The 14,274-nt window shown below is 44.9% G+C and overlaps 1 protein-coding gene across 4 annotated transcripts; it reads right to left on the reverse strand.

Moving 5' to 3' along the window:
* Nucleotides 1-1,876: 1,876 nt before the first annotated feature.
* On the reverse strand, nt 1,877-9,142 carry LOC125544883 (LRR receptor kinase SERK2). Of its 4 annotated transcripts, none has more exons than XM_048708666.1 (12): nt 8,564-9,142; nt 7,960-8,042; nt 7,699-7,831; nt 5,562-5,633; nt 5,165-5,308; nt 5,004-5,075; nt 4,827-4,892; nt 4,680-4,750; nt 4,388-4,528; nt 3,688-4,029; nt 2,650-3,044; nt 1,877-2,438 (listed from the first exon to the last, which is right to left on the reverse strand). In XM_048708666.1, the coding sequence occupies exons 2-12, from the start codon at nt 8,024-8,026 to the stop codon at nt 2,124-2,126; spliced, it is 1,818 nt and encodes a 605-aa protein (XP_048564623.1). In that variant the 5' UTR covers nt 8,027-8,042; nt 8,564-9,142; the 3' UTR covers nt 1,877-2,123. The 4 variants fall into 4 exon arrangements, with proteins under 4 accessions (XP_048564623.1, XP_048564622.1, XP_048564621.1 ...); XM_048708665.1 differs by having other exon boundaries at nt 7,960-8,130; nt 8,568-9,141; XM_048708664.1 differs by having other exon boundaries at nt 7,960-8,126; nt 8,564-9,141.
* Between the last annotated feature and the right edge of the window lie 5,132 nt (nt 9,143-14,274).

Consider the following 14,274-nt stretch of genomic DNA (forward strand, 5'->3'; position numbering starts at 1 on the left):
AAGTTTTGAAGTTGGTGGCCAAGTTGGCTCTTTAGAACATCCTGATCATCAATAAAATACTAGAATGCACAAGTTGACATTTTGTAACGGGACAAGCAAATTGTTATGTTTATAAGTCTACCTTTTTCTGATGTTGCACAAGTTAGTGGCACCTCTTTGGTGTCCTTTCTTTATTTTACTAGAAAAGGCTAAAGAATTACATCCATGCTCTTGTATATTCCAGGTTATTCACTTTGTCATACGCACCTACTTTACATAGTGTAAAGCAGCCATATGTAATATGTTGCCAAAAATTACATAAACCTGGGAGAAGCTGGAGCATGGCATGAGCAACTAGTGATCCAGACTCATAGTTCTAAAAATTGTGTCTTTCAGATCAAGGTACAGGTTGACTACTACCGCCATGAGAACTCGGTGACATCCATCATCGGCAGACAGCGTAACGCAATCCCGGCTTGGAATCCATTATCGGCCTTAATTCAGCTCCGTTTGTTATTACCTATGTACTTCAAGTGCTGGTAGTGCAGAATGTGTATGCTGTCAAGTGTAATATTTGTGTTTCAGAATCTGTGTTTTGTACATGTTATGAAGCTGTCAAGTGTTCATGTTATGAAACTGTCAAGTGTTCATCAATTTAGGTGTTGGTAGTGCAGAATATGTAAGCTGTCAAGTGCAATGTCTGTACATGTTATTAAGCTGGTGCTATGTTTTAGCAGTCAAGTGCAGGATCATACATATATTGAGTTGTACATGTATGGGTGGGGAACTGATATAGAACCATAGGCTAAAACCATAGTTCCTAGAACGAGTTAGTTTGGTTTTGGGGAATTTGTCATGTGGTTTGGTTTGGGCTGGGTGCCAATGCCAATTACGTGGTGTTAGTTTGGTTCAGTTTCCAAAACGTCATCACATGGGTTCAGTTCAGGTTTGGTTTGGTTACCCACCCATTCTCAGATTTACCTACATGGTGGGTGGAGTGTTTTCCTCTAGTGCCGGCAGTGGCAAAATTTCGTGTTTTGACCCTTTTCTAAAACCTATTCGAGATCTGATCCTAGATTGAAAAAATTTCAAAATCTGACCATTTTGCTACCGTCAGAGTCCATGGCGGTAGGGTCTAACAGCCTACCGCCAGGGACTTTGACAGTTGAAAACATCGTTACCACCAAACGGGTTGGCGGTAGCCTGACGGTAGGCACGAGCATGCACTGTGTTCAATACTTATGAGGTTTTTGGCGGTAGGGCATGCAACCCTACCGTCAAGGTCCTTGGCGGTAGGCTGTTATACCCTACCGTCATGGTCCCTAGAGGTAGCAAAATGATCAAATCTAGAAAAAAATTCAAACTAGGGTCAAATCTCGAATAGGTTTAAAAAAGAGGTCAAAACACGAAATTTAGCCGCCAGCAGTAGTGTGATCAAGATTTTTTTTTAAGGGCATCATGGCTAGCTTTATTAATCACACGGTAAAGATACATCATCTATGAACTTACAATAACCAGATAATCTCGTGGCTCATTTGTCCAAACACTAGAAAAATTATTTAAAAACTGTAATTAGGCACATGCGCCGCTTTATTAACCGAACAACAACAATGTTTAAATTTGACCCTTCCCATGATTGAACTAATATCAACACACTCACCAAAGATAGCCACAGCTGCATCCCATCATCTTGGTTACCCAGTACAAAAATTAGTGCTGCTGTAGCCTGTAGGTGTGCACTGTCCTGGAGCAAAGCAAGATGCGCGGCAGCAGAACCAACTCCATATGGAGCCACGCATGAAGGGTAGGCAAATGGCTATGCAAAACAAATCGATTTACATACACTAAGCACGTGCTGCACTCAACAGTACGGCTCGGCTTCGCCAAGCGCATGGTGTATATAAATGTTTCAACTTTCATTTCAAGCCACCCCAGGCCCCAGCGACAGCACATTCATATCTACTTTTTTCGCCTGCCCAGTCCAGAGCCAACGCCCCCGGCGACAAAAACCAAGGTTTCATGGAGGCAGCGCGAATACAGTCAGCAACATTGACTTACGACAATATCACAATATACAAGACTCCGACTAGTTCTTCTACGAAGAATATGACCATTATTACCTACAGCGAGCAGTCTGACGCCGGTTATCTGCCGGCGGACAGTTCGATGGCGTCCTGGTTGTAGATGGAGTCCTCGCCCCAGTCGAACCGCTGCTGCATCCGCTCGTAGTCCTCCCTCCTCGTCACCTCCACCTGCTGCCACTCCTCCCACCGCTCCGCCAGGCCTTCCCCTTCCAGCATCCTTACCACCTCCGACATGGAGGGCCGGTCCTCAGGCGACCCCTGAGTGCACAGCAGCGCGATCTGCATCATCATCTCCACCTCCTGCCTGTCGAAGCTATTGTTCAGGTTTCGGTCCACGATGGCGTCTAGATTCCCCTCTCTTTGCAGCTTCTTCACCTGCACATTTGTGGCACCAGCATTATGCTTTGGATCACATGCTTCGGCGTTCAGGATTTATCTTAACTAGTGTAGCAGAATGCATGTCTTTTTGTTCAACAAGTGCGAGTCTCTTAAGTTGTTGTCCATAGAGTTCTTCATACACAAAGCTTACTCAGTAGCAGCTTGAATCAATCAAGTTTAGACGGGGTGGGAAGTGGAGTTGACTTACATGATCAAGTAACAACACGTCATCTTCTTCCTCCAGACGTGAAAAGTCAATGGCACGCTGCCCGGTGACCACTTCAAGAAGCATTATACCATAGCCGAAAACATCAGTTCTCTCAGATGACTTCCCTGTGGACAGATATTCTGGTGCAATGTGACCCATAGTCCCTCGGACTTGAGTGGTCACAGATGTCTTCTGTACATCCACCAACTTTGCCAAGCCAAAGTCGCCGACAACTGGTTCGAAACCTTCATCAAGCAAGACATTCGCGGCCTTGACATCACGGTGTATGATCTTAGGATTGCAGTGCTCGTGCAGGTACTCCAGTCCGCGCGCTGTGCCTATAGCCACTCGTTTCCTTGCATTCCAATCTAATATTGGTTCCCCGGGTTTAAATTCTGCACCATTCAACATTTCAACACAAGGAGCACATAAGAGAAAAGTATACAGATGGAAAGAAAACAGAAAAACTAACAAATAGATTTAGTCATTGTAAACTGAAAGGTAATGAATGTCCACAACAAAAACGAAGCAGACTAGAAAAACATTTAAGAAAAATCATGTTCTGGATGTAGAAGCAAATTGCATTTCACTCACTATAATCATTTAATAAACACTGGATGTTGGATTTTACTGACTGGCCCTTTTTCCTTTCTTTCATCACTTACCTGGATGGTATATCTCGGAAGATTATTTGATATTGCATTTTGGTCTATCTGTTCTTTACTCAGGATTTATACTGCCTACCAAGTAACTGTCTAGATCATTTTACGACTTACTAGAAACAAGTCTATGCATGCTGGCATCTTGCATTGGTAAAGCAAAATGAGCATATGAAATATAAAGATTTCAACAGGAAGCTATCTAAATTTTTAGAAGTACATTAGAATTGAAGTTACTAAGCCTAAATGAAGGTCCAAGACCAGTTACAGAATCTTTAAGCACATTGATGAAGGATCTGAGAAACTTCATAGAGTAGCACAACCGTAGGATTGCAGGAGATGAATCAGCTGGTCGATTGGTTAAGAAGAAAGAAAGTACCTCGCAAACGGTAGGCTACGCTAAGATTCTGCATGAAAGGATAAACAAGTAGACGTTCTGTTTGTGTTGTACAGAACCCAATCAATCTTAAAAGATTCCGGTGAACTGCAACACTAATCAGCTCAACTTCACGCAGGAAGGCAGCCTCCCCACCAGGACTTTCATAATCAGTTAACCGCTTTACGGCTATCTTAGTGCCATCTGGAAGTGCTCCTTTATATACTTTTCCAAAGCCCCCTTGTCCAAGAACATTTTTCTCACTGAAGTTATCAGTAGCGAGTTGTAATTCTCGCCATGCAAACCTTTTCAACTGCCCAAATGCAATTCTTCGGTCATCCTCACCTGTGGAAGTTATCAGATCTGTTAGTTAAATGAAAGAAAAATCTCGGCCTCTGCATACAAGGAATGCATTCAGCTACATATGATTGGTCAGTTCAATGCAATGCAACACATGAAAACTTCAAATTTGTAAGCTGGACATTGTGCCTCAAAAACACAGATGGTGCTACAGAGAAGTCGCAAAAGATGCTGGACACTAACTATTTCCATATAGCCAGAAACACTGTTACATGTGGTTCAGTAACAAAAAATCTGTGTATGCATACATAAACCAGTAAACCACATCTTTGTTTCGATAAGCTAATGAACAAGACTACAGGGGAAAAAACTATGAAGACAAACAAAGCGCCATATACACTACCTGATACATCCACAAAAACTTCACGCAGATGACCTTTTCTCCTTCCATTACAGATAATAAATAGAGCCCCTATGATGAGCAGCCCTATCACTCCACCAACTGTTCCAAGGACAATGCCTATTTTCGAACCATGGGATGAACCTATTAAAGAGTGATAAAATTAGCATATGCCTCAAAATCATTTTACAGACGTCAAATCAACACTCTAAGTTTTGTGCTATCTGACAAGTGTACAATGCAGAACAGAAAAATATGACCCAGGGAAAAAACAAAAGAAAATATGGCTGGTTACCTTGGTAAGGCGAACTTGATGCACAAGGATGAGCGAAGTTTGCTCCACAAGTCAAGTTATTGCCAGAAAAGCTGTGAAAGAAATGAACCTTTGTTAGACCTTCTAATTAACACACATAGAATTAAATGTTATAATGACTCCCATTACTTGTAACGTGCAACTTGAAATAGTTGAGCAGGTATTGGACCGGAGAGATTATTGTAGGCCAACCGACTGCCATCATAAGAAAGAAATTAGTTGTATATGATAGGAGATTAAGAAAAATAGATATAAGCTCTTGTGGACAGAAATCACGAATATTAATATTACTAGTTTGCTGCTTACATGTCTGTCAAGCTTGAGATGGTTGCCAGTGTATCAGGAACAGTTCCACTTAGTCTGTTTTGACTTAGTATCCTGGTTACAGAACAAAAGGTGAATGGGAATCAGGGAATGTTAAATTACTGATGTTCATGACATTAAGTAGTAACAATTCTGATACATACAAGAGTTGGAGCTTCGAAAGATGGCCAAGAGAAGCTGGGATTTCTCCAACCAGCAGATTTTCTTCCAAATCTAAGCTTGTCAAACTAGATAGGTTCCCAAGCTGCTCTGGTATGGTACCGGTAATCTTGTTACCAGGTAAGGACCTGCAATGTCATGCACCACAAAGATTAACAAAAGTTGGAGAACGTGATCACATGACACAATACGACCATCACTTCATCTAGCAAGCATAGAAATATAGTCAGCATTTCTCACACCTGTTCCTATAGAATCATAAGGTAGAGACATAGAGTGGTCTTTTCAGCAAAATAAAAGAGTAAGATACAGTAGCTATTCTATCACAACAACCACTTAACATCTAAAAGATATTCTATTGCTCTAGACGAGTACACTTACAGAACATTCAAATGCTCGAGGTCTCCAATTCTTGGCGACAGAACTCCAGTGAACCCCATAGAAGCCAATGTTCTGCAGGAGGGTATCGGGTTAACTCATGATAAAACTGAATGTCTTAGTAAGAAATATGAATAACACGGTAAACAGAACCATATGGAGGCTTAGCAAGTGTTACAATGCATTTATAGAAAGTGGAGGTATATATGTGTCTGTCACATACTACCTCTGTACCGAAATAGAGTACTTGTAGTACCAAAATACTGGAGTAGTTTCATAACAAGTATGTTAGAAACCTTTATGTATGTTAGGAACCTGGCCCGACATCTTAACAAAACAAAACTCCATCCCTCCTTTTCAAGCTCGACATCCGGAAGGCTTTTGACTCGGTGCGTTGGGACTATATAGTTGACATTCTTCAGCGGAGGGGCTTCCCTAGCAGATTTCAGGATTGGATTGCCGTCCTCCTTGGAACTTCTTTATCGAGGGTCCTTCTCAATTGGGTGCCGGGCACTTCGATTACGCATGGCCAGGGTCTTAGACAAGGAGATCCGTAATCGCCGCTGCTTCGTCATTACCATCGATCCGCTGCAACAAATTCTCGACTTGGCTATGAGGCTTTGCCTCCTCCTTAAAATCTGGGGACGTGGCACCATCTTCAGGACATCCCTATACCCGGATGACAGCTGTTTTCATGGCACCAAGAAAGGAAGATATCCAAAACCTTGCTTGTACTCTACATGGGTTTGGTGAGGTGACGTGGCTGCAATCAAACTTCCACAAGAGCTCGGTTGTGCCTATCTGGTGTGGGTACTTGGACTTGGAGAACATCCTCGAGGGGCTGCCTGCCATACGCACTTCTTTCCAATTGAGATATCTAGGCCTGCCGCTCTCGGTGTGGCAGCGCAGGCAGATAGACTTTCAACACCTCGAGGACAAAATCGCGGTGAAGCTCGTTCCTCGGGAGGGCATGAACATCACTTCGGCTGGTCATGGGGTGCTCGTGAAATCGATCCTCAACTCACAAACGATCGCCACCTTACGCCACTTGTCATCCCCCCACCCATCCTCAAAAGTATTAACAAGGTTGAGAGAGCATTTCTTTGGTCGAGGACCAATAAGGTGACGGGCGGGAAGTGCAAGGTGGGACTCCCCGTGGTTGCATGGCACAAGCCAAAAGACATCGCCCCGCTCATCTTAAAAGTGATTGGCATGAGCAATGGTCTTTCTTGGAACCACGTCCCGAATTCGTCGAGCTTTGGTCTCATCTTGCTCAAGTTCCTTTGAACTAGGATGTTGACAACTCCATCCATTGGAAGTTCTCTTCTAACAGGGAATACTTCGGCGGCGGAGGCATAAAAGGCTTAATTCTTGGGAGTTATCCTCACTCCAATGAACAAGATCATTCGGAAAGTGTAGGCTCCCCCAAAGGTCTTTTTTTTTGCATGGCTTGCTATCCAAAATAGGGTGTGGACGGCCGACCACTTGGATCGGCGCCGTTGGAAAAATTGCGGCCTTTGCCCTTTGTGCAAGCGTGAGTATGAGTCCGCCGCTCACCTCTTCTTCAAATATCGATTCACATTGAGGTTTTGGCGGATGCTCAAGGATTGGTTAGGACTCGCAGACATCGACCCCTCCCAATAAGCGACTCATCATTCTACCGGAAGTTGGTGGATCAACACAGCTACATGAAGCAAGGCGATGGTATCCCTCATAATGTTCACCAATCGAGCCATCTGGAATGACAGAAATGCTTGAGTATTCCGAAAGAAATCTATGCCGCCACTAATTATTTTGGCAAACTTTAGCAAAGCTTTGGGTTTTCGCGGGGTCGAAGCATTTGAGTAATTTATTGCCGGGAGTAGTGGCTTTGTATTAATATATAGTTTGGTTCCTCTTATGTTCCAAACCTTGTCTTCTCTTCTTAATTAGTGGATGAGGCGAATCTTTTGCCTCTGTTTCAAAAGCAGATGCACCTCAAATAATACTTGGACTTGTTTGCACAAATCGTAAGAGCTAACCAGAAATGGATATGGAATGCAAACGAAATAATCCCAGCTTCTAGCTACATGATCTATGGGAAAATATTGGCAGTACACAAAGTAAGCAAAGTGGCGAGAGATCCAGAATGGCAACTTACACTTGCACAACATTATTGTTACTGTCACAAATAACAGAATTCCAAGTGCAAGGGTTAACTTGATTTTGATTCCAGTCTGTAAGCTGTGTGCCAGTAGCGTTCAGCTTCAGCTTCATATCATATAATGCATCACCTAAGGAAACAAATGATATTTCATTGTTAATCATAAGAATATATGTTGCTTAATTAATCTAATCCATGATTGTGAATGTGCTCCAAAAGGATGGAATGACTATACAGATGATAGACATGCAAGCGGACCTTGGCGATCAGACGCTGCATACGAGAGCAGAAATGTCAAAGTCATAATGATGCCGATCAGCCCCATCTTTCCTTTATTGTCACTGTAGTACCAATTGACTTCCTTATGAGAAGTTGCCCAGCTAGAAAATATGCACAGATTAATAATAGTAGCAGCAATCCATTGGCTACCTGGTTAAACAAAATCAGATCAGTGTGGAGCACACGATAAAAGAAAAACAAAAACATAGGTATTTCAAGTACACTATCGTCAGAGAAGATGGTTGGCTACAACATAAACCAGTACAAATCAATCTTCGCTTGCCTTGAAGACATTAATTCGAGTACTGCACATACAATTTGTAAACATTTGCCCCTAGAAGCATTATCACAAACACCTGATCAAGCAAAATCCTGTCACATATAAACTTGAACATGCACTGGAAAATCATGCATCCAGTACTCATCAAGGAATAATCAAAATTATGCTCTCACAACATCAAATCTACAGCAAGTGCTCATCCAATACAGAAATCAGGACAAAAATTGAACAAACAGACGATGCAAGAGGAAGGGGGCAGGGGGGTGAGGGAAGAGGGAGGAAGGACGAAGGAGTTGTGGCTACCTGCCTACTGACTGGTCGCCGGCGTAGCTCCTGTACTAGCGGCTGGGCGCGCTGCGGCGGCGGGCCGGCGGCGGCTAGGAACCCTAGCTGTCACGCTCGGGAAGGACTCTGGCCGTTCGCCCGGGAAGTGAGGCGCTCTCTTCGTTCGCTCGCTCGCTCGGCTAGCAAGCATACACGCACGCACGGGGAGAGGGGCGGCTACCAATCAGCCTGGCCAGCCGCCGCAGCGCACCTGGGGAAGGATTCCTTCCGAAGGAAGCAGTCAGCCTGCGCAACCGCCGCCGCCGCCAGTGCGCGAGTGGAGGTGGATGTGGAGGTGGAGGCGGAGGCGGAGGCGTGGGTGGACGACCCGAGCGGTTGACTCCCCCAGACGCCGAAATGGACCGCGGCTGCGACTGGTGAATCCATTTCAGGCAGGCGGGGCGCAACTTGGTTGGGTTGGTGGGTTCTCCATTTTCGCCCTCCCTTCGATCCCCTTGAGATAAGACGGAATTGGGGTCGCTCGCTCTGCTCGGGCGGCTGGGGCGGCTGGGCTCGGGTTCGCTTCGGATGCCGCCGGGACAGACAGTGGTGCGCCGCGTGCCTTTCCGTGACTCGCCGCAGATTCCCGCAACCGAACGCGAGCGCCTAGCTAGAGATAGCCCCATGCGCTGTCGCTCCGCGAGGTCGCTTTCCGGTTAGCTCACGCCTTTCTGCCCGTGTCCTGTTTTCTGTTCAGTCCGTCCACTGGGCAGCGATGGCGCGGCAGGCTGGACTTGGAGACTTGGACGGACGGGTGATCGGTTTTCTCCCAGTAGTACCATCGATCGTTTTTGCGGGCCAAGGAGGTCAGTGGGAAAGCGGCACGGCTTTCTCGGCCTTGATGGTTGGTTTTGGCTCGATGCACGTTTCGAACTGCTGTCCAGCTAGTTTCCGGTGTCAGCTCTGGCGTCCCGACGGTTCCGCCGTGGTTCACGCTTTTGCGCGGAGCGTGGGCAAATGAGTGCATGACATATAAAAAAGCTAAGGTGATTAGAGTCGTCGGAGGGATTAGTAGAGCAATTACCAAAAGGATAAGCATATCTGGCAAAATTTTCTCTATAAAGATGGGGCCAAGGCCCGGAATTGTCCCGCTCCACCACTGTGCGCATGTTCCTCGCTTGGCGTGGGGCCACCGCTCGCCTTGGTAGAGACTTGAAGCTAGCCATCCAACCAAACCCACTTACGTTTTATTTCAACAAACCGGATGAATTACATGCAATTCAATTATTTTCATCTAAACCGAAACACATTTGTTACATTTATGACATATCACTAAAAAAGCAACTGGACCTTACTCTAAACCTACGGTGGCGCCCATCCTCCAAGTTCTTGTTGTTTCCCACCGCCGTTGGTCGTGTCTAGGTCCGGCGAGGATAAGACCCGTGAAGTGAAGGTGCGTTTACAGGTGAGGAAGAGTAGGACATGAGACACAGATCGGCCCATTTGGCACTCGAGGCCCCGCCGCCTCCCATGAAATAATCCTCTCGTTGGAGGTCCCAACCGACGATCAAATCTCGGGCAAGTAACACACCGATGACAAAGGGAACAACGTATGTTGTTGTGCGGTTTGATCGATGAAGATCTTCGTAGAATATGTAGGAACCAATATGAACATCCAGGTTCCGCTATTGGTTATTGACCGGAGATGAGTCTCGGCCATGTCTACATAGTTCTCGAACCCGTAGGGTCCGCATGCTTAACGTTCGGTGACGATCGGTATTATGAGTTTATGTGTTTTGATGTACCGAAGGTAGTTCGGAGTCCCGGATATGATCACGTACATGACGAGGAGTCTCGAAATGGTCGAGACATGAGGATCGATATATTGGACGGCTATATTCGGACACTGGAAGTGCTCTGGGTGATTTCGAAGAAAACCGGAGTGCCAGAGGGTTATCAGAACCCCCCCACCCGGGGGGGCTAATGGGCCACATGGGACTTAGTGAAGAGAGAGAGGGCCAGCCAGGGCAGGCCGCGCGCCCCCTCCCCCTCTAGTCTGAATTGGACTAGGGAAGGGGGGCGGCGCCCCCCTTTCCTTCTCCCTCTCCTCCTTCCTTTCCCCCTCCTAGTAGGACTAGGAAAAGGGGAGTCCTACTCCTACTAGGAGGAGGACTCCTCCTCTCCTGGCGTGCCCCAAGGGCCGGCCGGCCTCCCCCCTTGCTCCTTTATATACGGGGCAGGGGCACCCTAGAACACACAAGTTGATCATTGATCTCTTAGCCGTGTGCAGTGCCCCCCTCCATCATAATCCACCTCGTTCATATCGTCGTAGTGCTTAGGCGAAGCCCTGCGCCGGTAGCTTCATCATCACCGTCATCACACCGTCGTGCTGACGAAGCTCTCCCTCGACACTCAGCTGGATCGAGAGTTCGTGGGACGTCACCGAGCCGAACGTGTGCAGATCGCGGAGGTGCCGTACTTTCGGTACTAGGATCGGTCGGATCGTGAAGACGTACGACTACATCAACCGCGTTGTCATAACGTTTCCACTTACGGTCTACGAGGGTATGTGGACAACACTCTTCCCCTCTCGTTGCTATGCATCACCATGATAGATCTTGCATCTGCGTAGGAAAATTATGAAATTACTGTGTTCCCCAATAGTGGCATCAGAGCCAGGTCTATGCGTAGATGTTATATGCATGAGTAGAACACAAAGGAGTTGTGGGCGTGGGTATATACATATTTCTTGCCGTCACTAGTTGATTCTTGATTCAGCGGTATTGTTGGATGAAGCGGCCCAGACCGACATTACGCGTACGCTTACGCGAGACTGGTTCTACCGATGTGCTTCGCACACAAGTGGCTGGTGGGTGTCATTTTCTTCAACTTTAGTTGAATCGGATTCAATGAACAAGGTTCTTTATGAAGATCAAAAAGCAATCACTATACCGCATTATGGTTTTTGATGCGTAGGTAAGAACGATTCTTGCTCAGCCCGTAGCAGCCACGTAAAACTTGCAACAACAAAGTAGAGGACGTCTAACTTGTTTTTGCAGGGCATGTTGTGATGTGATATGGTCAAGACATGATGCTAAATTTTATTGTATGAGATGATCATGTTTTGTAACACAGTTATCGGCAACTGGCAGGAGCCATATGGTTGTCGCTTTATTGTATGAAATGCAATCGCCATGTAATTGTTTTACTTTATCACTAAGCGCTAGCGATAGTCGTAGAAGCAATAGTTGGCGAGACGACAACGATGCTTCGATGAAGATCAAGGTGTCAAGCCGGTGACGATGGTGATCATGACGGTGCTTTGGAGATGGAGATCAAAGGCACAAGATGATGATGGCCATATCATATCACTTATATTGATTGCATGTGATGTTTATCCTTTATGCATCTTATTTTGCTTAGTTCGGTGGTAGCATTATAAGATGATCTCTCACTAAATTTCAAGGTATAACTGTTCTCCCTGAGTATGCACCTTTGCTACAGTTCGTCGTGCCGAGACATCACGTGATGATCGGGTGTGATAAGCTATACATTCACATACAACGGCGCAAGCCAGTTTTGCACACGTAGAATACTCGGGTTAAACTTGACGAGCCTAGCATATGCAGATATGGCCTCGGAACACTGAGACCGAAAGGTCGAGCGTGAATCATATAGTAGATATGATTAACATAGTGATGTTCACCATTGAAAACTACTCCATCTCACGTGATGATCGGACATGGTTTAGTTGATTTGGATCACGTGATCATTTAGATGACTAGAGGGGTGTCTATCTAAGTGGGGGTACTTAAGTAATTTGATTAATTGAACTTTAATTTATCATGAACTTAGTACCTGATAGTATTTTGCATGTCTATGTTGTTGTAGATAGATGGCCCGTGTTGTTGTTCCATTGAATTTTAATGTGTTCCTAGAGAAAGCTAAGTTGAAAGATGATGGTAGCAACTACACGGACTGGGTCCGTAACTTGAGGATTATCCTCATTGCTGCACAGAAGCATTACGTCCTGGAAGCACCGCTAGGTAACAAACCCGCTGCAGGAGCAACGCCAGATGATGTGAACACCTGGCAGAGCAAAGCTGATGACTGCTCGATAGTTCAGTGTGCCATGTTTTACGGCTTAGAACCGGGACTTCAATGACGTTTTGAACGTCATGGAGAATATGAGATGTTCCAGGAGTTGAAGTTAATATTTCAAGCAAATGCCCGGATTGACAGATATGAAGTCTCCAATAAGTTCTACAGCTGCAAAATGGAGGAGAATAGTTCTGCCAGTGAACATATACTCAGAATGTCTGGGTACCACAACCACTTGACTCAGCTGGGAGTTAATCTTCCTGATGATAGTGTCATTGACAGAATTCTTCAATCACTGCCACCAAGCTACAAGAGCTTCGTGATGAACTATAATATGCAAGGGATGGATAAGGAGATTCCTGAGCTCTTCGCAATGCTAAAGGCTGCGGAGGTAGAAATCAAGAAGGAGCATCAAGTGTTGATGGTCAACACAAGACCATAAGTTTCAAGAAAAAGGGTAAAGGGAAGAAGGGGAACTTCAAGAAGAATAGCAAGCCAGTTGCCGCTCAAGTGAAGAAACCCAAGTATGGACCTTAGCCTGAGACTGAGTGCTTCTACTGCAAAGGGACTGGTCACTGGAAGCGGAACTGCCCCAAGTATTTGGCGGAGAAGAAGGATGGCAAAGTGAAAGGTATATTTGATATACAGGTTATTGATGTGTACCTTACTAATGCTCGCAGTAGCGCCTGGGTATTTGATACTAGCTCTGTTGCTAATATTAGCAACTCGAAACAGGGGCTACGGATTAAGCGAAGATTGGCTAAGGACGATGTGATCGTCGTCGGCACGCTACCTCTACATCTACCTTCAGGATTAGTTTTAGACCTAAATAATTGTTGTTTGGTGCCAACGTTGAGCATGAACATTATATCTGGATCTTATTTGATGCGAGACGGTTATTCATATAAAATCAGAGAATAATGGTTGTTCTATTTATATGAGTAATATCTTTTATGGTCATAAACCCTTGATGAGTGGTCTATTTTTACTAAATCTTGATAGTAGTGATACACATGTTCAAAGTATTGAAGCCAAAAGATGTAGAGCTGATAATGATAGTGCAACTTATTTGTGGCACTGCCGTTTGGGTCATATTGGTGTAAAGCGCATGAAGAAACTCCATTTTGATGGACTTCTGGAATCACTTGATTATGAATCACTTAGTACTTGTGAACCATGCCTCATGGGCAAGATGACTAAAACCCCGTTCTCCGAAACAATGAAGCGAGCAACAGAGTTATTGGAAATCATACATACTGATGTATGTGGTCCAATGAACATTGAGGCTCGCGGCGGATATCATTATTTTCTCACCTTCACAGATGATTTGAGAATATATGGGTATATCTACTTAATGAAACAGAAGTCTGAAACATTTGAAAAGTTCAAAGAATTTCAGAGTGAAGTGGAAAATCATCATAACAAGAAAATAAAGTTTCTGCGATCTGATCGTGGAGGAGAATATTTGAGTTATGAGTTTGGTCTTCATTTAAAACAATTCTGAATAGTTTCGCAACTCACGCCACTTGGAACACCATAGCGTAATGGTGTGTCCGAACGTCATAATCATACTTTACTAGATATGGTGCGATCTATGATGTCTCTTACTGATTTACCGCTATCATTTTGGGGTTATGCTTTAGAGACGG

The sequence above is a fragment of the Triticum urartu genome, chromosome 3 (genome assembly GCF_003073215.2).
Source record: "Triticum urartu cultivar G1812 chromosome 3, Tu2.1, whole genome shotgun sequence".
NCBI classification, from domain to species: Eukaryota; Viridiplantae; Streptophyta; class Magnoliopsida; order Poales; family Poaceae; genus Triticum; species Triticum urartu.

Coding starts and splice junctions, on each gene's coding strand:
- LOC125544883 (XM_048708666.1), bottom strand. CDS start 8,026: ATGGGGCTGATCGGCATCATTATGACTTTGACATTTCTGCTCTCGTAT. Junction 4,529..4,679: donor ATCAAGTTCGCCTTACCAAG/GTAACCAGCCAT, acceptor ACTCTTTAATAG/GTTCATCCCATGGTTCGAAA. Junction 2,439..2,649: donor ACGTGTTGTTACTTGATCAT/GTAAGTCAACTC, acceptor ACAAATGTGCAG/GTGAAGAAGCTGCAAAGAGA.